The sequence below is a fragment of the Brachyistius frenatus genome, unplaced genomic scaffold (assembly GCF_029030835.1).
Source record: "Brachyistius frenatus isolate BFR_SWC_R1_liver_20210118 unplaced genomic scaffold, ASM2903083v1 Contig_29, whole genome shotgun sequence".
In the NCBI taxonomy this organism is placed as follows: Eukaryota; Metazoa; Chordata; class Actinopteri; family Embiotocidae; genus Brachyistius; species Brachyistius frenatus.
In genome coordinates, this window is record NW_027210628.1 from 1,566,041 (window position 1) to 1,589,339 (window position 23,299).

Genomic DNA, 23,299 nt, shown 5'->3' on the forward strand with positions numbered 1-23,299 from the left:
AGTGACGCTGCGGTGGCTGGCATCTCTCCTTTATTCATTGCTCATTTCCCTCCCAACGCAGTGTCACACGTTGTTGCGACAGAACAAATCCTGGAGGCAAAAGTGGCTTAAAAGTGTTTTAATATCTCCCCCTTTAATTTTAGGCAACACTACAAAGACATTCAAATAATAGGACAGCAACGTTCACACTTCCCGTTTAAACAACACAAAAAAGACTGCAACATCCTTCAGAAATAAAAACAAGCAATATATGATGCTCTTGGTAAATTAATATCAAACTAAAAAAATGCACAATAATTCTCGTCCGTTTATAAGCCAGAGTTGTGCAGCTGTTCCTTCCCTGTCCTCCACTGCTGTCAAATCAGATCATTACAATACTTATCAGACAAAAACAACTCACATGTACCCCTTTTCCTCAGTTTTCTGTAACACAACATGATGCAGGCACATGGAGGAAAGTCAGACTAGAACCATTTGATCATTACAGTAGATATTCAATCTCATTTTTCTCACTAAAGCTTCTCTCTTCTGCTAACCATACTCTGGAAGAAAAAAGATTACTAGGCATATTCTTTTTAAATGATAAAGTTATGGCTGCATACATTGTCATTTCTTAAGTGCTTCATTCCCTCAACATGCTACTGTGCAATATAAGTCTCTTCAGAAACACGATTCACTCTCCAGTGTGACTTCCACAGAGAAGCTGGTGGGGATGATGTTGCACAAACCAGAGTTTCTGTAGGTTTCAGAACATTGATGTTATTTTAGTTTTGAAGATGTGATGAAGGGCCTTTGGTTGGAATTCAAAATTCGTTAGTTTACTCTCCCTCCAGCTTTTGAAATTTATCAAACAAACAGCTTTTAGAGGGAGAAAAATCAGCATGAAAAGTTCACCATGGTTTGCTCAACAGCATCACACTATCTTAGTATTTCTAATGTGTCAATAGGCACAATAAACGTCACAGTAGTGTATGTATGTGGCTCCTAAACAGTCAGTCTTCTCTTATCTCGCCCAGTTTCAAGTCTCCTATCTTGTTTTTTTTTTTCAAACATTTCAGCAGCACACGTCATGCACCGACGTCAGTTCAGCGAGTCCTGCCTCAAGAGCCGGATGTTTAAACTGAACCGGCCTGGAGAGCAGCACAGGTCAGCCTTTTCTTCAAAGAGCAAAGATGAAAATAAAGCTTAAGGTGCTGATGTTTAAACTTTACCGGAGGCTTTAACAGCTCCGAAAACTTCACAACTGCAGATGGAAGTGGTAGTTCAGTTCTTGAGAATACTCAAGGGAGGCATGGTCAGTAGTTAGTGTGCTGTTAGACTGAAATGGAATGATGGAATCAATACTTCACTGAGCTGATTTACTCTGCACACTTTAAAATACACTATGTCTGCATGAGATCACTATACAGGAGAAGGAATCGCAGTACAGATCCTGAAACTTCAGTCCCTAACCTCCTCTGACGCGTTATTCCTCACAATTCAAGGGTAGACATGTAACATGTAGAGTCAAAGTTATATTCATGTGTATAGCTGCGTGTTAAGATTGTTTCCAAGATAAGAAAAGTTTAAAGTTGTGACATTCTACCAGTCTCTAAACTAGCAAACGCCTCCGCTCCGGGGGCAGAGGTCAAGCGCTCGCCGCTTCTTCCTTCTTGTCCTTTTTGCCTTCCCCCTCGTCTTCAGCCGTGTCACTGACGTCCCGTCTGCGTTTGCGGTTGCGAGCACTAGCCTTGGACGCCGGCAGGGACTCCATGCCTAGCACCTTGTGGATCTGACGGAAAGCGAGCAGCCGCAGCGCATGCTGCACGCAGAGAAGAAACACAAGAGATTCAAGAGTTTGTAGAAGCGTAACAAAGTGTTATTGAACTGGGAAAAGGGAAGGTTCTGACTTCCGACTGGGAGGATACACATGTTGAGGTGGGAATATCATTCTAGTAGGGTGGGAGGTTTTTGAGAGCTTAGAGTAGGCTTGACGTCACTTGAAAAGGCCGAGCTCGTTTTCTAGCCGTGTCAAATATTAAAAACATCAGCACATTAAAATGTGGAGAAATAATATTGACCTCTTCAGCTCCTTTTCATCCTTGTGTTTCTGTACATAGACTTTTCTGTATGCTGACATCAGAAATAGAGCAGATTTTCAGGAGGCTGCCATGTTGCCTGGTTATGAACGCTCTTAACTAACAAGCGAGATGTTCTCCAACTGCAGCTTTCCCAAATCCAGGCTGCCTGAAAGAATGATGAGCAACAGTTTCTCACATTCAGATGTAGAATATATGCTGTGTACGAGTACCTGAGCGCTAGCAGTTATGTCCTCTCTAGCTTGAAGCATTATGCTTTCCAAAGCGTCTGTTGGCTCCTTCTCACAGGGGTCCATCAAACCTGGTCCGTCTGTGAATAAAGAGGACGAAACAGGTTAGAAGAACTAATGTGGTGATGCAAGAAGTAACGAAATCAGAGGCAGGATATAGTAAATCTTCTTGGACAAAAGGTTATAGTGAAAAATCCCAAAGGGAGACACGGTAGTTCAAAAATATCCTTGAGACAACCACATTTCCTTTTTAGGTTTTAAAAAAAAAAAGCAAAAAAAAGCTCTCCATGTGCGTGCGGCATTCATCAACTCGAAAGACCTTCTGCTCCTGTTAAATAATCTACTTATTCCTTATTTCATCGACATGTTTGTGAGACCTGGCAGCAGGATGCCGGTGGAGATGCACTCCAGGACTCTGCGCATGGCCTCCCCTGGGGTGAGCGGTCCTGTGGCACTGCTGATCACCTTCTCCACCAGCAGCTCCATCGCCTGCAGGGAGAGACGCACGGAAGGAAACACACATTGAAATGGAAGAACACCCCCAAGACTGTAGTTTTATTTATCCTCTACCTCTCTGTGACTTGACTCTTCATAAAAATAGCTGCTTAGGACATTTGGTGTGCTTAAACTATCACCCCACACAAGATGCTGATGCAGCACTGAGTTACAAATGTTTGCCAAGACACTTTTTATAATGTCCTCTCACGGTCCAAGTAGGGACAGACGTACAGGGCAAAAAGATGATGCAATTAAAACAAAATATATATTATAAGTCAAAGCATACCAGACATATGCAGTCACTTACCCAGCAGGGCATCTTCCCCCAGGTGGGAACTCGCTGACATAAATCTCTCAGCACCCGAATGATGATCACACAGGACTGCAGCCCGTTCGCTCGAGCCTTCAGGATTTACAAAAACAAGGCCACATTATACAACAATACTTGGGAATTTCCTCTTGATATTCTGCACTTCTGACAACATCACTGTGACAAGCACACACATCGTATGTTAGCCCACATGGAATTACAAATCTGTTTTGTGGAGAGATCTTAAATTCTGAAAATATCTATTGTATTATTTTGTTTCAACAGCCAGAGCGGCCATACTAATGGGGACTTCTTCAGCAAAATACATTTTGTCATTATGGTAAAGATTCCCGTTTATAACGAGATGCTGAATGAGCAGACCACACATATTACTGATGATTCGGCATAACAACAAAAACATGAGAACAACAATAAGTTCGATAAGAAATAAGGGAGCAGGAATAATGTTGAACGTCACACTGGTGAACCAGGTGTTTTTTCTTCTGTGGAGCCACTGAGCTGGCAAAATCCTGCTCTTCCTAAAAACAATCACTACCGCTTAAATAAAAAAATCCAATTAGCAGCATTTTTATCAAAATGCCAATGTATTTATTCACAGCAGAGATTTTAATATTTCTCAAAAGGAAAGCACAGGTGCAATTAAAGGTCCCATATTGTATCAAATCAGATTCCCATTTTTTTATTATAAATTAGGTCTAGCTGCTGTACAAAGACTGTGAACGTGTCAAAACCCTGAGTCCATGGAGACGTGCATACAGTCTGTATTCAGCAAATGTGCCATTTGGACTTCTGTTAGTTTGTGATGTCACAAAGTCACGCTCATGTAACTGGTGGCACAGTTCATGTTTGCCAGAAAGGTTTAGGCTAGTTGTGGTGCATTTACCTGAAACCATTTGGCGTGTCGGAGAGCAGCCAGGTATTCCAGACATTTCTTCTTATTCAGAAGATCAAGAGGGTCTTTCTCAGCCACATCTGATAGAGATAAAATGTACTGACTCGTGACTTTTCAAACTACTGGAACACATGACGACTGTAATACGTAGTTAGTGTTGTTATCTGTTGATGTTCAGTCGCTGATCAGAGATGAGATTATTCACTGGAAATTCATGTGTACCTCTCGTGACAAGACATTTCCCTCAATTTTTAAGATACTCCGATTTAAATTCGTTCGGTGAGAAAATTAATGAGGGAAAGATATGAAAGAACAAAGCAAGCATCAAATAAGGTTTTCTGTTTTACAACTATTTTCTGAGTCAGAAAATAACAATAATAAAAAAGTAGAAAGTAGCATCAATGTGTCCTTTACGGTAGAGGGTTACAGGTGCATGTAAAAAAAAAAAAAAGAAGAAATCTGAGGCATTCAGAGAGAAGAGTGGATGTGTTTTAATTTTTAGTTTAAAGACGACGAATCCAGTTTCCTTCCATACTTCCTACCATCATGGTCTAAGTGCCACTTTCTTTTATGAGACATTTTGACTCGTCAAACACAGATGTAACTAATAAAATGAATAATGTTTACATTACATTTAGGTGCTGAGCGTGCTGCCTCACTGTCACAACTTCAACACGTAAAATGTCTTAAACATAGTTAATGTCATTACTTACATCTCTGTTTTTCCGACAATGACCAGTCAAAATGTCTGCCGTTAGAAAGGTGCATAAAAAAAGATTTGGTTATATGCCATGAATAAACTGAAGCCGTTTTCTTCTCATTATGCGCATTTCTGTCTCACTGTAGTGATCAGTTTTGGATCTGGTCATTGAGTCCTATTTGTGAAAAATTTTCCACCATTTTATATTCATAAATAAGTGGGTTGTCACGCCACTGCTAACACGCTATCAAGATCTTCATGTGGTAAATTTGTAATGATTTAAATTCTTAATTAATAATATTACGATTAATAATTATTTTCAGCTATTCACATTAAAACTCGCCACAAAACCTTTGGAATTTTCTTTCAACTCAAACTTCATTTTTGGATTTCCTCTTTTTTTGCGTTTGACTTTGCACAAGCAGCCGACGGACACAAACTGACCAGAAATGTATTTAGTCATAACTTTTGAACATTTAAAAACTGAAACAAGGATTTCATCCTTTTGGAGAATCAACTGATCGACTTTGTGTTTTAAGAAGATTCTTTCTCCACCAAATGCTTTAAACTGGCTCTGAGTTGCATGGTTTTAATTACTCCACTGTAATTACGTCTAAAAGGAAACTTCTTAAGCAGATAGAGGAGACAGAGCAAGGATCCTGATTTCCCTTAATGCCTCAGTATTTTAGGAGAATATCAACATCAACAAGCACATCAATTAAAGTGAAGTCAGATCTTAATTAGTGGTCCTAAAATGGAAGATTACAAAGACATGTTTTTTTTTACAAAATATGCTTGTGTCTGTGTTGGATTTAGAGGTTTATAAAATTGTCAAATACATTTTGTGGTTAGAGTCTGAGGACACATTTTTAAGACCAGTCACACAAAAATGATAAATGATAGGTTCCGAGAACATTCAATGTGGTTACTGATGACTGTGATGAAGTAATATTTCACAAGATCAGTCGTGGGGCTTTCCACAGTTCCATATTCACGAGAACTGTAGCAACAACAGAGCAGATTAGCTTTCTTACAGGGGCAATACATAAGGAAAACAAAGCCACTTTTTTGAAGTCTACACTACCATACCACTCGGAATCAAAGACCCATATTTATCAAACCTCTCAGAGTTTTAACTGCGTTTTCATCAAATGGTACAGCTCAGCTCAAATCGCTTTTTGTACCAGGTACTTTTCTCGATTTTTTTTTTTTTCCTTCTGCAAATAATAGCCCCTCCGCATAGCTGGTCATCACAGCGACACTGCATGTAACTACCGTGACGTAATCTTCAACACGACAACACACTTGTTGGATCCTTTCGTTAGCAAACAAACAGAGAAACGTTGGCTCCGTCTTAATTGATTGTAACTTTGCTGGTTACCATTAAACCGAGCAGTCCAATGAATTAAAAAAAAAATTACACCTGCCATGGTAACTTTGCCATTTCACAAGGGTGAGTTTGTTCAGGATGTCCCATGTCACAATGATGACAGGGTGATTTTCTCTGATCAGTCAGTGGTGCGCAGTGTTTTCACATCACCTTTTAGTATCGGCTGAGCTCTCTTAGAACCTCAACGGAGGGGATATCGAAAAAAGTACCAGGTACTGTCCACAACTTTTGCTCCTTGGAAAACTAAAATCGTGACTGTAGTCGAGTCAAGTTGAGCCGGGCGGAAAAGCAGCATTAGATTTCGCAGCAGTTCAGTCCCTCTGATGGGGTATTTCTACTCTGAAAAGGCTTAATAAACATGGGCACACTCGTTACTTTAATTGTTCTCTTCTTCATGGTATGTGTACCAGTGTGGTCTTCACGAGCTTCTGACTTGCCTAGGTCTGCTGATACAGAATCGGGGGCACTGATCAACAAACCCAAACAAAATTTGAAAAAATAAAAAGACGACAGCCACAGAAAACATTTCTATCATGTTTTCCAAATGGGAAGAAACACATTAAAATGCTGACAATTATCGCAGCAGGCGCAGGAGTGTCTGGATCTGATCCTGGAAAGTTACCATCACTTTTGAATCAGGGAAGTAATGACAATGTCACTAATGTCACCTTAATAAAGTTAAATACTCATCATTGTGAGGCGATAAAATGACACTTCGACACCCTATCATTGATAATGCCACATCATGACGCAGGGAAGAGAGACGAGGGAATGGGAAGTCGCTGGACCTCAAAATTCCCTCAAAGTCATCGTCACCAAAGTGCAACAAGCAAAACTTTTCCTGTGACTTTAAATGAGGATACTATTTTTTTTTAAATAGTGTCACCATTTGGAGCATTTTCATCCCTGGGCATTATCTGAACAGTGATCATCTATTACTGGACATTCCCGAAGGTTTGATCTGAGCATGTGTTCATAAAATAAACACACACCCTAGTGGCACAGAAAGGTCGGAGAGCCCGGCTTTTGATTCCCATGTTGTGGAAAAGAAATAAAGAAATTGGGGACTAGTGTAGCTGCAAAAAATGGGGAAATGAAAAGAGTGGGACAAATGAATATGTGATTTAAATCTTATTATAGGGGTTAAAGAAAAGAAATCTTGAATGTGGGCTTACTTAAAGTCCCACCTGAGATTTCATGTCATTTTTCAGCCTAAAATTTAGGCTGCTAATGGGCGGAAAGGTGGAGCAAGGGGTATATATATAAAATATCTAAGTGTATTACACACATGGCTAACATTTGGTCGTCTGGTACTGAAAGCTTTGGCTTCTCTAACCTTTCTCAGCCGCTTTTCCTCCTGCCTGCTTGTCCTTCTCAGCAGCAGGGTCCTCCCTCATCAGCGGCGAGGTGAGAGAAATGGTCACCTGCATTTTGGGTTCCTTGCTTGAAAATATCACGATGTTCGCCTCCTCGGGGTGAGCCTGCACCTCATACTGATCTTCAGAAAATGTCTGCCGGTTAAAAGGACACTTGGCATTACTCACTACAGAGGAGGAGGGGTGTAGGGGCAAAGGGTGGCCTTGTTTGGCAACGTTACAGGGCAACACTGCTTTGTGTTTAATTCTTAACTTGGATTTTTGTATTTTCCCTTAAGTAAACTGGGATTTATTTCCCTTGTGTAAATGAGGTCAGAGACATTAAAAAAAAAAATCTCAATAATAATGTCTTTAAGTAATATTTAGAAAAGCAACGGGGCAGTTAACAACCCAACTCACTCTGTAGGATTCAGGTGTCATAACCAGGCAGTAAATCTAAAGATCAGTGAAAAGCACCTTTAATGAAACACTCATGACGGCTAAAGCAGGAAGGAGAAAAGAGTGAGGAATCACAACACATCACATCACCTTGTACCCCCAGTCTTGTTCTGGTCTTACACTGAAAGCAATTTAAAAATGTATGAGGGTTTTTCTCTTCAGCCTAGGTGCAGTTAGTCACTTGTGAACTTGGAAAAGTCTCTCCCACAGCTAGAATACAGAAAGTATTCCCAAGACGTTACTTCCATGTCTTTTAAGAGCAATAAAGGAAAAATAGACCGAGTGGGGGGGGTGTAAAAGTAGCTTTACTGTGTCTTAGGGATGTTGATATCAGCAAATATTGAACTGGATATCCATAGAAAACTGAAGCGTAAAGAGAGAAACTCAGGTTTTAAATTTTAAAATTGAAGACGCCCATGATTTGACTTATTAGTGTCGAGGACTCTCATTTCTGGATGTGGGGGACATTTGTACATGTTCGCGAATGATAAATGAACTGCTCTAGTTATAGATAGAGATAAACCCAATCAGGAAATTTGTATCTCTGCAGTGGAATTTTTCTGGTTATATACTGTGGTTTCAAAAACTTCTACAACAAAAGCATTAAGGCTGAAAACTTCTGGTTCCCACTCTGTTTGTTACACAACTGTAAAATCTTCCAGTCCATCAGTATCCAGGTCTTATGACACAAGTCAGAAGGCAGGAACTGACAAAAAATGTGTTCTTCTTTTTAAATATCCACTGAACCTGACAGGATAATATTTACATAAATCCAGGGGAAAGAAGTTTAGATTTCAGTTCTTCTTTCTGATTCAACAGAAAAAGTGAAAGAAGAAATAGTCAGATCTAAAATAAAGCTTTAAAACGAGAGTTGTAAATTCCCAGTTTAACACAGTCCCTCCCTCCTCACAACTTCACACACAGCATGAAGAGTCCAAATCGTTCCTAGTTTGACAGTTTGTTTGTGAGGTTTGCTTACCACCAGCTCTTTCGGCAGCTGCTTGGCGATGTTCTTCAGTAACGAGACGGTGGGTTTCTTAGCAGTCAGCAGGATGAGCTCCACGTTCCTGTCCCCACGAAGCAGCAGGCCTTTAGCCAGGATGCCCACCCTCATCACACCCTTCAGCAGCCGGGCTGAGTTCTCAGTACTATCAGGGATTAAAACAAGTTAAGACAAAGACTAACAAAGGCTGTTTTTATGGACATTTTTACATTTTATGCAGCCTAAAGGTGAAAGCTTCAAACAGAACCCCTGAGGACTTTTGTTCGGATGTTAAATGGAGACGGTCATATTTTACTAATGTATCACTTCTGTTTTTTCCTGCCATCATATCTGTAGCTCCACATTTAGGACTTGTAAAGCTGTACAAATACTATGAATATATATAATAATATATGAAAAGATCCACATCCACAAACCTACACTGACGTCACAGGAGTCACAGACATCCTTGTTTTTAACCAACAGAAAAGGATATGAACTATCTTCCAAACATCGCTTTTTACCTTTTTTCCTCTCCTCCTTCAGTAGCAGTATCAGTATCAGCAGCAGCGGCGGCGGCAGCAGCAGCAGCAGCAGCAGCAGCAGCAGCAGCAGCAGCGGCGGTGGCGGCGGCGGCAGCAGCTGCTGCGGCAGCAGGTGGTGTCTCCTCCTCCAGCAGGGAGTCTGACACCAGTTTTAAGGCTCTCTCAGAGTGGGAGACAATCCTCTGAACAGCCTGGAGCTCCTCTTCCACTGGGTAAATGGTGGAGTGTTTGGCCATGATGTGACGGTCATCAGGCGAGTCCGGCCGACGTACACAAGTCTTAACAGAGAAAAGGGAATAAGTTGATCACAGTTGAAATTAAATGCCACTGAAAGTTAGATTTTCATTTTTTAAGTAATGTACACATAACACTAAAAATGGCATTTGTGATGCTCACCAGTAGAGGGGGCACTGGCATACCAGGGCGGCTCATCAGAGGTGGAGGAGCCATCCTGCGTCTCTGCTCCCCCCAGTACATCTGCTCCTCCTCCATCCTCCTCCAGTACATGTCCTCCTCATATCGCCTGCAGCAGAGGGGGAGGATTTTAATGGAATTCATTAAAAGTCACTTATTCCAACAGGGGGATGTTATTGCTGCCATTAAAAGTATACGATAGTCCATAAAAAACACTTTACCACATGTATTCTGATCTAATCTTGATCATTCTGTGTTAAAATCACTGTGTTACTAAAAGGGAATCTGCATATGAGACACTTACTGAAGTGATACCGCTGTACAGATGTTATGATAAAATTATCACATTTATGTGATTGTAACTTTTCCGTGGTTGTTGGGATTGATAGGATTTTATTGTGCAAACATGAAAGACCTTATGAGTGAACAGGGTCAGAAAGAGTCGAGACAAAGGGACGAGTCTAAAAAATAAAGCACCCAGTTGTAATTTTTCCATGCGTACATGTGAGTCTGTCAGTCAGCTGATCAACGACAGCACCTCTGCTTTACTGATATCATCTGTATGAATGCATCGTCCTCATCTTTTCATTTTTAGCCTGTTCTCTACCACCAAATGAAACCTGCAAACTTGACATCGAAGTGGGAACAAGTTTAGGTCTGTGACTAAAAGCTGAATCCGACCTCATCTCCATGTGCCAGCGCTGCTCGTCGTCTCTCTGTCTCTTCAGCACCGCCTTCTGCTTCTGCTTCTTCAGCTTGCTCTCCTGCAGCTTCCTGGCCCGGTTACTGGGCTTGATCTCCACAGGAAGCTCTGGGTTCACTTTCTTCTGCAGAGAGAGAGAAGAGGACAGGACGGATGTGAGGGGAATCTTACGCAAATCTAATGAGACTCGGTGCACGTTTGATTCTGTAAGAGTAAGGCTGCCCCCAACTAAAGATACTCAGAGTTGACTAAAACTAAGCCAAGAGTCGACTGGTCGTCGCACGTTTTTGAATTGAATTTTATATATATATACAGTGGGTACGGAAAGTATTCAGACCCCTTTAAATTTTTCACTCTTTGTTTCATTGCAGCCATTTGCTAAAATCAAAAAAGTTCATTTTATTTCTCATTAATGTACACTCAGCACCCCATCTTGACAGAAAAAAACAGAAATGTAGAAATTTGTGCAAATTTAGTAAAAAAGAAAAACTGAAATATCACATGGTCATAAGTATTCAGAGCCTTTGCTGTGACACTCATATTTAACTCACATGCTGTCCATTTCTTCTGATCCTCCTTGAGATGGTTCTACTCCCTCATTGGAGTCCAGCTGTGTTTAATTAAACTGATTGGACTTGATTAGGAAAGGCACACACCTGTCTATATAAGACCTTACAGCTCACAGTGCATGTCAGAGCAAATGAGAATCATGAGGTCGAAGGAACTGTCCAAGGAGCTCAGAGACAGAATTGTGGCAAGGCACAGATCTGGCCAAGGTTACAAAATAATTTCTGCAGCACTCAAGGTTCCTAAGAGCACAGTGGCCTCCATAATCCTTAAATGGAAGAAGTTTGGGACGACCAGAACTCTTCCTAGACCTGGCCGTCCAGCCAAACTGAGCAATCGTGGGAGAAGAGCCTTGGTGAGAGAGGTAAAGAAGAACCCAAAGATCACTGTGGCTGAGCTCCAGAGATGCAGTAGGGCAGGGGTGGCCAACCAGTCAGAGACTAAGAGCCACATTTTTTACTGTGTTACCGCAAAGAGCCACATCATACACATGGGCACACATGAACATCACCCCATCCCTTCCTCTTACACACACACCTCTGCTCAGCCAAATTTATTGTGTGACATTATCATGACACACACCAACATGATAATGACAGAAATTGACTCCTACAGTACTAAGACCACAGGCCAGTCATTTTCAACAATGAACATTGTGTGCACTGTCTCACACACACAAACTCTCAGTTCAACAAAGTCCACAAACAAAAACATAATAATTTACAATAGCGTTTTTCACTTACTATGCATGTTGCTTAGTGCGACTTCTGGCATTCCTTGCCTTGAACAATCCTCTTCAAATCTGGCTTGTATTCTGTTGTTGCCACTCGAAGCAATTCTTTCACACGGGTGTCAGTCAGAACAGATCGATGCTTTGATTTCACGTGTTTCAGGGTAGAAAACAGACTCGCAGACGTATGTTGACCAAAACATTGACAGTATCTTAAGCGCAGCCCGTTTGACATTGGGATATTTTTCCATTGGCACACTTTTCCAGAACTCAATGGTCCCTTCCCTTAAAGCAGGTTTCAGTTGGTCCTCCTCACAAAGATCGATCATCTCCAACTCAGCCGCAGCCTCATCTGTGACTAGCGGGGCTTTCAAACAGTCCGTCTCCGCATTAAATGGGTCGACGAGGAACGTAGTAATCTGTGGCCTTTTCAGTTGTAGATCACGGAACCGGATGACAAAGCTTTCGTGCAGGTTTTCAACCAGTATTGCATATCTGGCTCTTTGCTTATTCAGGGCGGCGCTGGTGACTTGCCCGCTGGCTTTTAGCAGAGTGGGAAAATGCGTTAAATCTCCCTTTTGAATATGCGCCTTGAACAGCTTCAGTTTGTTGACAAACGCAAACACACTTTGCACCAGGTCAGGCAGCATTTTTAACTTACCCTGCAGGGTCAGGTTCAGTCTGTCCAAGTGACACAGCATGTCGACCAAAAAGGCCAGATCCATAATCCACTCGACGTCCGAGAGCTCGGGATAGTCCTTGTCCTTCTCTTCCATGAACAGTTTCACGGCATCCAAAAGCTCAAAGAAGCGAGCGAGCACCTTGCCTTTTGACAGCCACCTCACAGTGCAGCGGCAGGTCACCTGGAAGTCCTTGGTCCAGCTCAGCGATGAGATTCTTGAATTGCCTGTGGTTAAGCGCATGTGTGCGGATGTAGTTGACGATTTCCATCACAGGCTTCATGACGTTGTTTAAATTCAATGATTTAGACATGAGTTGCTCCCTGTGGATGATGCAGTGGGAATTCCAAAACTCGGGAAATGTTTGGTCAGCTTTGCACAGCCCCACAAGTCCGTTCACAGATCCGATCATGGCTGGCGCTGCTCCATCCGTGGCTATTGCAGTTAGCTTCGGTATGGGCAGACGGAAGCCTCTCCTCAGTGCAAGACATATGAAAGCCCGCATAGAGTTTGCCAAAAAGCACATGAAGGACTCCCAGACTATGAGAAATAAGATTCTCTGGTCTGATGAGACCAAGATTGAACTTTTTGGTGTTAATTCTAAGCGGTATGTGTGGAGAAAACCAGGCACTGCTCATCACCTGCCCAATACAATCCCAACAGTGAAACATGGTGGTGGCAGCATCATGCTATGGGGTGTTTTTCAGCTGCAGGGACAGGACGACTGGTTGCAATTGAAGGAAAGATGAATGCGGCCAAGTACAGAGATATCCTGGAAGAAAACCTCTTCCAGAGTGCTCTGGACCTCAGACTGGGCCGAAGGTTCACCTTCCAACAAGACAATGACCCTAAGCACACAGCTAAAATAACAAAGGAGTGGCTTCAGAACAACTCTGTGACCATTCTTGACTGGCCCAGCCAGAGCCCTGACCTAAACCCAATTGAGCATCTCTGGAGAGACCTGAAAATGGCTGTCCACCAACGTTCACCATCCAACCTGACGGAACTGGAGAGGATCTGCAAGGAAGAATGGCAGAGGATCCCCAAATCCAGGTGTGAAAAGCTTGTTGCATCATTCCCAAGAAGACTCATGGCTGTACTAGCTCAAAAGGGTGCTTCTACTCAATACTGAGCAAAGGGTCTGAATACTTATGACCATGTGATATTTCAGTTTTTCTTTTTTACTAAATTTGCACAAATTTCTAAATTTCTGTTTTTTTCTGTTAAGATGGGGTGCTGAGTGTACATTAATGAGAAATAAAATGAACTTTTTTGATTTTAGCAAATGGCTGCAATGAAACAAAGAGTGAAAAATTTAAAGGGGTCTGAATACTTTCCGTACCCACTGTATATATATATATATTTTGGGGGATCAGATAAGGGTATAAATTCAAAGGCTAACAGAGGAATATATAAATAACATTGTTAACACTGTTAGCTGTGCTACATTATCGTAAAATGCTCAACTTTAATAATGATCCTTTAAAATAGTGATTTTAAAATATTGATTTTGTGGCTTTCTAAACAGAAGAGGAGGAAGAAGAGGAGACTGCGCTGTTTTTGTATTATTATGGGGTTTCAATGTGGATGGGGAACTTTTGAGAAACTATTTGAAAATAGTGCAGTGAATGAAACCGTGCATTTAAAGTTCCTGTAATCAGATCTATCAGAAAGCTTTTGAGGATGTACCTGCTTGTAGCTCTATTACATAATTTAGGCTTAGCGATGTTCTGACTTTCTTACTTTGTACTGCAGCCTGTGCCTTCTTCCCTTCAGGTGCATGTCTTTAGCGTTGGGGTCGTTGAAACTGCACTCGCACAGTTTACAGTGGAATCGAATCACTTTTCCATCATCGTTACGAACCTGAAAAAGACAGTTCAGGTAAACACACACACTGACACACAAATAAGAATCTCGATTAATGCAGATTATAATGTGAAAATTACATTAATGTTTAAATATGTTGTCCTGAAAACATAATTACAACTGAAAGCTGACCAAAAGTGTATTTTTGGATAGGAATAGATATTAATGAGTACAATTATGATCTGTACTGTAAGAAGAGTACTTTACAAATTGTAATTTTACATTTTAAAACCAAAGTCATATTTTATGACCCTGCACTAACATCTCTGCGACAGTATTCTGAGTCATGTAAGCAATGGAAACTGCAGGACAAAGTATACAATAATGAAACTGCTAAATGATAAATACCGATATGTCTACAATACACCAACAGTCAGAAACAGTATACTGCAGTGTTGGTGATGTGATTATGCAGTGTGTATTTCCAGCCTACCTCCTCTACGTAGTCATGTCCCACTGGCTGGATGTCCCCCTGCCCTCCAGCTCTGTCACCGTCCTCATCCTCACTCTGCAGCTCCATCTTCTGGACTAACGGCTGCACAGGCTCCTCCACCTTGGCTGCCACCACCACCATCGGTGCTGCTGCTGCTGCTGGAGCGTTGAATGGCTTATTGGCTGTGAAGCAGGCCAGATGTTACCGTTTTAAATAGGGTCATTTTAGGAACACTATCTGTCGATTTGTTGCAAAACAAAATCTAAAGTCTACCTCTGATTCGATTCCAAAGGCTGACAAATACGTTTCAGAAGATAACAAATGTCCTTTTAGATTTGCCATGCAAGTGCTTACAATTACAGAATAACAATTCCAGCTTGAAACGGATTTTGTCACATTAATTGTAATTAATTGTTGTTATTTTCTGATAAGATTCAGATTGATACATACATTTTTCCTTGCTTTGACACAACTAGGTAATAGGATATATCCTCAGTGATGTTAAGTTCACACTTTACTTGCTGGTAAAGTGAAAGGCTGAAGCTGAAGTAAATCCATTAAAAGCAGCCACACAAAGAAGTACAGTGTTATAAAGAATGTAAATGCTATATCTCTTGTTTGTTTGAAAAAAAAAAAAAAAAAAAAAAAAAAAAGAAGACACATTTAATCTTTTAAGAATATTCTGCAGGTGTACCATGCCTATAAAGTGCTGTTATTGTCTGAAATTGCATTTCAATTTATTTTGTTCATAGTGAGGATGAAGAGGGACCACTTCACCCTATCTGAACCTCAATGCCTCTGCTCTTTAAGACTAAAACACCCGTCTTTGGTAATATCATCTAAAACAGAACAGGAAACAAAGTTATCAAAATGATGTCCTCTTGTCTTTAAATAAATGTAGGTGTACAAAAGTAGGATACGTGCGCACTGTGTTGCAGATGTAAACATTAGAGAGGTAGTCTGCATCAGTAAATATTCAATATTAACTGGGTCATATGAGGGGAAAAAACATCCCTAATTATCTGTATAACAAGATCAACAAACTTACAAATGACAGCTATTTTGGAAGGAGCTGGTTTCTTGACTGGCGCTGTTGTTTTAGCCGTGGTGTTTACAGCCACCTGTTTGGGTGTCACAGCAGGAGTGGAGGTGGTTGAGACAGAGGCGGTGGTGGACGAGCACACTGGAGGTTTCCCAGCTGTCGAGGTTGTGATAACGAGAGTAGAATTCACCACCACGGGTTCAGTGGAAGGTATAGGTTTACCGAGCTTGGTGTGAAGTTTCACCACCTTTCAATGGTTGACAAAAAGAAGCAGAGGAAGATACAACCATTTAATGATACTGATACTTAATCCCATCCCAAATCCCTCTGGGAGGTTTGGTTCCAAGACTTGGCAGCGCAGATGGAACATCACATGTGTAAACCACAGTCTGGTCCAATAATGAAAACATGTCAGCAGCACACATTTTCTGAAATAAATATTCAAAGACTAGAGGAAGATAAAAAAATTTTTTTTAAAAAGCATCACAACTGTGCTTACCTTCTGGTGTTTGGCTCCACGGATGTGGGCAGCATAGGCATCCACTCCAGTGCAAGAGACATCACATAACTCACAACGTAACTGAGTCTGGACCCCTCTGGGCCCATTGCTGGTCCCTGTCTGCCCCCCAGACTTAAGGGCTGCTTCCTTTTTCTTATGCTTCTGGCCCTCGAGGTGCTCCCGGTATGTCTAGTGCAGTAAATCAAACCAGTCAGTGAGAGGACGCTTCCAAAACAACTATGCAATTAGATTATACAAATCTTGTATTTAATGTTACTATTCTGCTGTGTTTGTTAAAATTGTGTTTGTTTTCATACTCTGCGATGCACAACCCATTTGAGGCATGAATACAAATTTTGTAGCTTCATCTTGTTATCAGTTATATGCTCCTACCTGAGGGCCTGCACAGCTGATCTTGCAAATGTCGCAGTAATGAAGTTGCGGCTGCTTGGGAGGCCCTTTGGGCTTCTGCAGCTTGTTCTGGTGAAATGTGGGCTTTTTGTAGGTGTTGCCAGCCGGAGCCGTCACCATGTTGCTGCCCGAGTTGCTCCAGGACGAGCTCGTCAGCTGCTTGGGTGGTGGCTGGATGGGGGCCTGGGGCTGCTGGGGCTGCTGGGGCTGCTGTGGTGGAGGCTGGGGTTGGGTGAGAGTCTGCTGGGCCGGCTGGTAATAGGAGGGGGTGGATGCAGAGGTGTAGCCGATTGAATCATAACCAGAGTAGCCGATGCCTGAGGGCGAAAAAGCAGGAAGAGATTGATGACACAGAGATACTAAAAGAAAAGAGCGCAGGCAGGATGTGGGTCAAACATGAACAGTCAGCAGTCATACACGCAATAAGCTGCACTTCAGATTTCACCAGGGACAGCATCCAATCTGCTTTAACAGAGGATGTAAAAAAATAATAATTCAACTGCACTTTTTAATTGGCAATTTTTTTGACCAGAACATATAGGACACTGACCACAAAGAAGAAATGTTATGAGCTACTGGATACAAGTAAATACACTATAATAAATGTCTCTGTTTTCACTGCAGCTTTTTTGAATAACAGACATTAAAAAAAAAACTTTAAAAAAAAACTTGCATTTTCCTCCTATTCTCCCTATTACCATGCTCCATATGTCTGTGCTTGAAATTTGTAAATCAGTAACACAGTAATGCATCTTTCTGTTCATACGCTGTGACTATTTAACAGTACTCTAATATTATTACATAAATGCACCTTCAGCTTTTGCATTGCTTTAATTTGCAACATGATTACCGCACCTCCCTTTATTTTATTTATTTAGCTTATTGTATTTCAATATTCGTGCGTATATTATTATATAGCATACTATTCATGCACATACAGTACATTTGTATTAGTGCATATATTTATGTTTACAATGTACATCGAGCAACTTTTTTTTAGCGATAATTAAGTCTTGTGTGTGGTTTTATCTCACCAGAGTAGGAGGGGGCTGAAACGGTGGAGCTGAACGAGGAGCCGAGGGTGTAGGATGAAATGGGTGTTGGAGGCTGCTGGACACTGGTGCATACTGGGTAGATGTTGTAACTGGTGGACACAGAGCTGGAGGGGGCCAGAGGTTTGAGGGCGGTCACTTGCCTCTGGGGAGGAGGAGGCTGGCTGTACACAGTGGAGGGGGCTGGGCTGTAAGCGCTCTTCACGCCTACTGATGTAGTAAAGGGTAAGGGAGGAGATGAGGGGAGTAGAGGCAGGACACCAGAGCAAGGAGAGGAAAAATGCTGTGAAACACAGACTGCGTCCTCTGGGACTTTCTGTCCCAGACAGAGTAGGATCCTAATTTCACTAACAAACGAGCACCAAATACAGTCCACCCAATGTTTAGACATTTAAGATGTTTAACTTTGAATCATTAGGGAGGCCTCTGATTGGTGCCAAATTCATTCAGCAGCAGGACTATGACCCTAAACATACAACCGGTGTTAACCGTCTTCAGAAACAGAAGAACAAGGCGTCCTGCAACAGACATGGCAGCACACAATACTGTGTTTTACACCTATGAAGGAAACAAACTCCTGATGAGTGAAAACACGACCAAAGATCCATTTCCTGAGTGGGATGTTAAACAGGTGAAAAATAAACTGCCCTCTTGGGGACAAACTATTTAAACAATATATATTTGTAAATATCCCATAATCATTCATGATGAGCTTAAATCAAACCATTATATTTGCTATGCTGATCCATCATTTAGACCCAAGTCAAGACAAAACTAATATTCTGATTTATCATTCAACACTGATTGTAACACTGAAAAATAAACAGACTCACCAGTCTGGTAGTAGTTCTCTGTGGGTGTCCTCTGAGCCGAAGCTATACTCGTCTGGTAGTATTGTTTATTGTCGTAGGCCGTCACAGCAGCAGGGCGTCCGTAGCTGTAGTTGTCCTGCTGGTGTTTAAAAGAGGACATTCAATCCAAGTAGATTAAAGGTAGATTACTGCAGCAAAATTTAACAACATGCACAGATATAACGCCATATTACAGCCACTTTGTGTTAATTCTACAAGACAATCCTGATGAATACTGTCTGCCCTGGTGTCTCAAATAACACCAGAAAAAGTCACACTAAATGCACCAAAAACAACAGCATTTATATAATACTCAGCATGCGATCTCGAACTGAAGAGCAGAAATCATAAGAGAAGCAAAAGGAGACTGACCGTGTCCGAGTATACCTGGTACGTCTGTGGGGTGGTGGTGGGCTGCGGGGGATCTGGCTGCCTGTAGGTGTAGTCTGGTGGTGCCTGGTGGCTCTGATAGGCAGGGTAAGGGGCAGAAGCCACAGGCCGGGCTGCCTGGACTGGAGCCGGAGCGTAGGACGCAGTCACTGCATGGGCCACAGCCGGAGCCTGCTGGACGCTGTAACTGGCTGTGGAGGGATGGGAGTAGGCCGGAGGTGGCTGGGTACTGAGGGAGAGGAAAAAGGGGGAAATGAGGTGTGGTCAGATGCCAAGTAGCGCAAGTTTACCTCACAAAAAACAAGCATGGAGAGGAGCACTATAATGATTTCATGACTTTTAATCCATCTTTCGTGACAAAGTCATTTGTCTGCACTTGAGCAGTTTTAAATCATTGAGAAAAAGGCTGCTGCTAAAAATGGTTTTCATTAAGGATTAGTCTGCAGATTATTCTCGCAATTATTTGATTAATTGTTTTTGTCTATAAAATATCAGACCCTAATAAAAAAAAAAAAAATCCATTCAGGTTTCCAAGACGCTCAAAAACTCTTCAAATGTCTTGTTTCGTCTGATTAACTGTACAAAGGCCAAATATATTCCATTTATTATCACAGAAGTCGAAGGCAAGAAGCAAATCTTCACAGATTGAAACAGGGAATACTTCATATTAATTATTCAAAATTACTCTAAACGGTAGGTGAATAACTGTCAATCAAATATTTCATGAGTCACCAACAAACTAATCATATAAACTACAACAGAAAACTTTCTCCAAAACTACTATTTATATGCACTAAATGCAACACTTTTAATTTATAATGGACCCAAAACTAAAATTCCACGAGATGAGTGTGTCGGGGATTCAGACAGCAGTTACTGCCAACGACATCAGGAACTGATGCTATCAACATCTTTATTAAACCTTCGAAGTCAGGATGGACATGAAGAAGCTAAAATTAAACGATGCCTTGAGGACATAAAAGAGTGCATATGCTGTGTAATTAATCATAACACTGTTTGAGCCTAAAGAATATACTGGTTCCACTGCAAATACTTAACAGCTGCACAATAAAATGTGAAGAGGGATGTGTGTCAGAGTCGTAAAAGAGAAGCTCCTCCATTGTTGACCAGTCTGTGTATTGTCCATTAACGACGGCTACTCGTCATGCATTAGGGTCTGACACCATCCCAAATATTTCACCAAAGCTAAATAGGAAAACAAATCAACAAGTTTAGTGGTACTCAGCTGCTGGCCTACAAGTCTACTTTGACCCATCCCTGCTACAATTTTTTTTTTTTTTTAAATCATATACTGTATACTGTGACTCTGAGATAATATAAATAACTCCTTTGTCATATTATAAAGTACTGCAGCCATTCCTTTCATTTCTCTTTGTGTGTGAGAGAGGCTGCTTTATGGGACTTTTGCTTTGCAGTGATCGAGTGCATTGATTTTGTAGGAAACTGATTTACTGGATTAGCCATTCCAGTCTGATAAGTTTATATACACGCCAGTGTGTTGCGAGTCTCTTTTTGATGAAAAAAATGCCAAACATTCTCCTATTTCATTAATGTGAATACATTCTGGTCCCTTTAGTCCTCCACTACAGAATACATTTTAGGTTCACCTTGGGCTTTTAAGGGATTGTAAAGACCAAATAATTAAATTAATAAATACATAAAACAACCGACAGATTAATAGAAAATGAAAATAATTATTAGTTGCAGCCCCAATACAGTATAACCAGTTATTCAACAGATATTTACAAAAATGTACTATAATGCAATATGCACTTTAATTGGAAAGATGACACTTATTGAATTCATACTGCTGACACCTTGGTGACCCCGTCACTTAGAGACCTTTTCTGCAAGTCAATCGCATTGACATGTCTGAGGCTGAGGACGTTTCAGTCCAATCAAGAAGAAGGATTACAATTTCAGAACTGACATCTATGAATCTGGGTACATCTTTGGTGAGTAAACTCAGTGTTGAAGAGAAACATGTGCAGGTAGGTATTTATGAAAAGGAATACGATGGTGCACATAAAGTAGTCCACTCCTGTTTGTCAGGTTTGTTGGCTTGGAGTGGCAACCAGAACAACAGATAACACGGGGGGGGGACGGGGACCTTCACAGGTCACTGCCCTGCAGGATGATAATTACATCGCATATGAACTGATTGTCTGTAAAGGATCGATGATTCAGACAAACTCCAGTCCATGCTGCTGTTTTTACTGGTGACCAATCTTCTGCTACACACAAGTCTTCATCCAGTTTGGAGCTGCATGTCGTTACGACATATTGTACTCCTAAAACGCACTGTTTCGAGGCATAAGAGCTTCAGTAAAGCTCGAGCAGGGTTAGCCCTCTTAATCCTAAAACGCCAGCAAAAAAAAAAAAAAAAAAAAAAAATCTCAGCAGTCACAGCTGCAGCCAGCTCGGTTTAGTTAACCAGCCGCCCGACGCTTGCTGTAACCGACCTTATCAGTGGCGTTAGAGTATCACGATTGGCAAAAGTCTTGAGCCACCTACAGCAGCTTTTCCCAGCTAACATGACGGCACCGGGGGGTTCACCTAATGTCAAGCAGGGCGACGGGACGCGCCGGCCTACGAACCCAGGCTAGCTGTTAGCTCCCCGAACCATCGGGTCAGGCCAGCCGAGCAGCAGCTCTCTGCACCGCGACGCAGCGTAAAACCCGACAGACGCCGTGTCCCCGCCCGATATGCTCCGGCAGCTGATGCCTTGAGACTCCACACACACGCTGACACCGACCTACATCACCTGAATTTACCTGTATTGCGGACCGGCACCATGTGTGAAGCCGAAATAGTTGCTTGCAGCCATCTTGGCATCACCGGTACAGTACGGTCCTGGCAGCGAAGCCCTGAAGCCCACCGCCAAGATAGTTCCGCCCCTCGACGGCTGCTGATGGTAAACGCGTCTCCGCCACACCGGAACTGCGTAAGACAAAATATATATATATATATATATATATATTTTAAATATATATATATATATATATATATATACTTCTTTCTCTCTCAGACTCTGAGCTTTGAACGAAAACGCACCGAGAAATTTCGTGTCGGCGCATAAATTGAGTTAACTTATTGTAGTATTAGTAAATTTTAATAACTTGTTCATGACTTTCCACTTAGCGGTGTTGTGCATGCGCATCAAAAACTTGGAAAAAATATCTCTGAAATAAAAAAATATTTATTTATTTTTTTTTTTTTAAAGGATTTCCATCGTCACGTGATTTCAAGAAACATAGAAAGTTAGGAGTGTTATGACGACTGTGGGCAACAGAAACAAAAACGGGTCAAAGAGATGCTAAAACCTTTCTCTTGCACTTCATCGGAAAAATACGGACAGATTCCAGCGTAGAAGGAAGTAGTTCGAAGGGAATCCTCTCGCTTTGGTTTCGTATTCTCCTGCGGTATCTGCTGAATGGCTGGATGTCGCGTGTGTGTCAGTCACGCCGATGATCGAGATGCAATCTAATGTCAAACAAATCACCAGGCAGTGAGCCAGTTGCCAATACAGGACATCGTATTTGGCTTCTCTGTCAGGACGGTGTTAAACCGCCAGGAAATTATATTCATGCACATTCGCAAAAAAAAAAAAAATGACCTTGGGTTTTAAAGGCATCACCAGGATAAAATGATGCAAAAAAAAAAAAAAAATCTTGAACGGGTTAGATAAAGACACTCTGCAGGTAATTAGTGCTGATGCTTCTTAGTAACAAACAGAGTAACAAAATGCACCAAATTATGGCATAAGGCCTATTATAGGGATGTGAATCTAAATCTTTGCAGCATATTTTGCAGGGAAACTGTAGGGGTGATATGATTGGGTGAGTGCAAGTGAAGTGAAGGACTGAATAATTAATCTTGTGTGGAGAGTTGTGGTGTAGTAGGTATGAAAGAGGCTGGGGCAAGGAGACAGAGAGGGAGGGGAGAGGCTATGTATGGAGGGAGATGCTGTTGCCAGGGAACATCAGCCACATAGACGACCACTGAAAACAACAGCAGGATTATCTAATGGTGTGAAGGGACACAGAGACTAATGCTCATTTTTTTCCCCCTAAGTTGCTGTACGGATAAATAAGCTGCTTCCATGGAGGGATTTGGATACAAGAGGAAAACTCAAAGAAGCTTTTGAATTGATATTGTGGTGAGAAAAAAAGATAGTCCA

The 23,299-nt window shown here is 41.6% G+C and overlaps 1 protein-coding gene across 6 annotated transcripts; it reads right to left on the bottom strand.

Annotated features, from left to right (window-relative positions):
* Positions 1–103: 103 nt before the first annotated feature.
* zfr2 (zinc finger RNA binding protein 2) lies at positions 104–22,025 on the bottom strand. Of its 6 annotated transcripts, none has more exons than XM_069699074.1 (19): positions 21,894–22,025; positions 19,096–19,327; positions 18,691–18,805; positions 17,840–18,067; positions 16,788–17,122; positions 16,395–16,583; positions 15,902–16,142; positions 14,854–15,035; positions 14,298–14,417; positions 10,556–10,701; positions 9,857–9,983; positions 9,440–9,738; positions 8,913–9,081; positions 7,456–7,630; positions 4,021–4,109; positions 3,114–3,209; positions 2,686–2,797; positions 2,291–2,388; positions 104–1,801 (listed from the first exon to the last, which is right to left on the bottom strand). In XM_069699074.1, exons 1-19 carry the CDS (start codon positions 21,944–21,946, stop codon positions 1,628–1,630), a joined length of 3,180 nt encoding a protein of 1,059 aa, XP_069555175.1. In that variant the 5' UTR covers positions 21,947–22,025; the 3' UTR covers positions 104–1,627. The 6 variants fall into 6 exon arrangements, with proteins under 6 accessions (XP_069555175.1, XP_069555174.1, XP_069555173.1 ...); XM_069699073.1 differs by having other exon boundaries at positions 18,691–18,808; XM_069699072.1 differs by having other exon boundaries at positions 17,840–18,064; positions 19,081–19,327.
* Positions 22,026–23,299: the final 1,274 nt, after the last annotated feature.

What these genes read in the sequence shown, in the direction of transcription:
- zfr2 (XM_069699068.1), bottom strand. Translation starts at nt 21,946, where the DNA reads ATGGCTGCAAGCAACTATTTCGGCTTCACACATGGTGCCGGTCCGCAA. An exon ending in TTCAGCCCCCTCCTACTCTG is followed by an intron (nt 17,123 to 17,839) that starts GTGAGATAAAAC and finishes TTTCGCCCTCAG; the next exon opens with GCATCGGCTACTCTGGTTAT. An exon ending in GGCACAGGCTGCAGTACAAA is followed by an intron (nt 10,702 to 14,297) that starts GTAAGAAAGTCA and finishes CTCTCTCTGCAG; the next exon opens with AAGAAAGTGAACCCAGAGCT.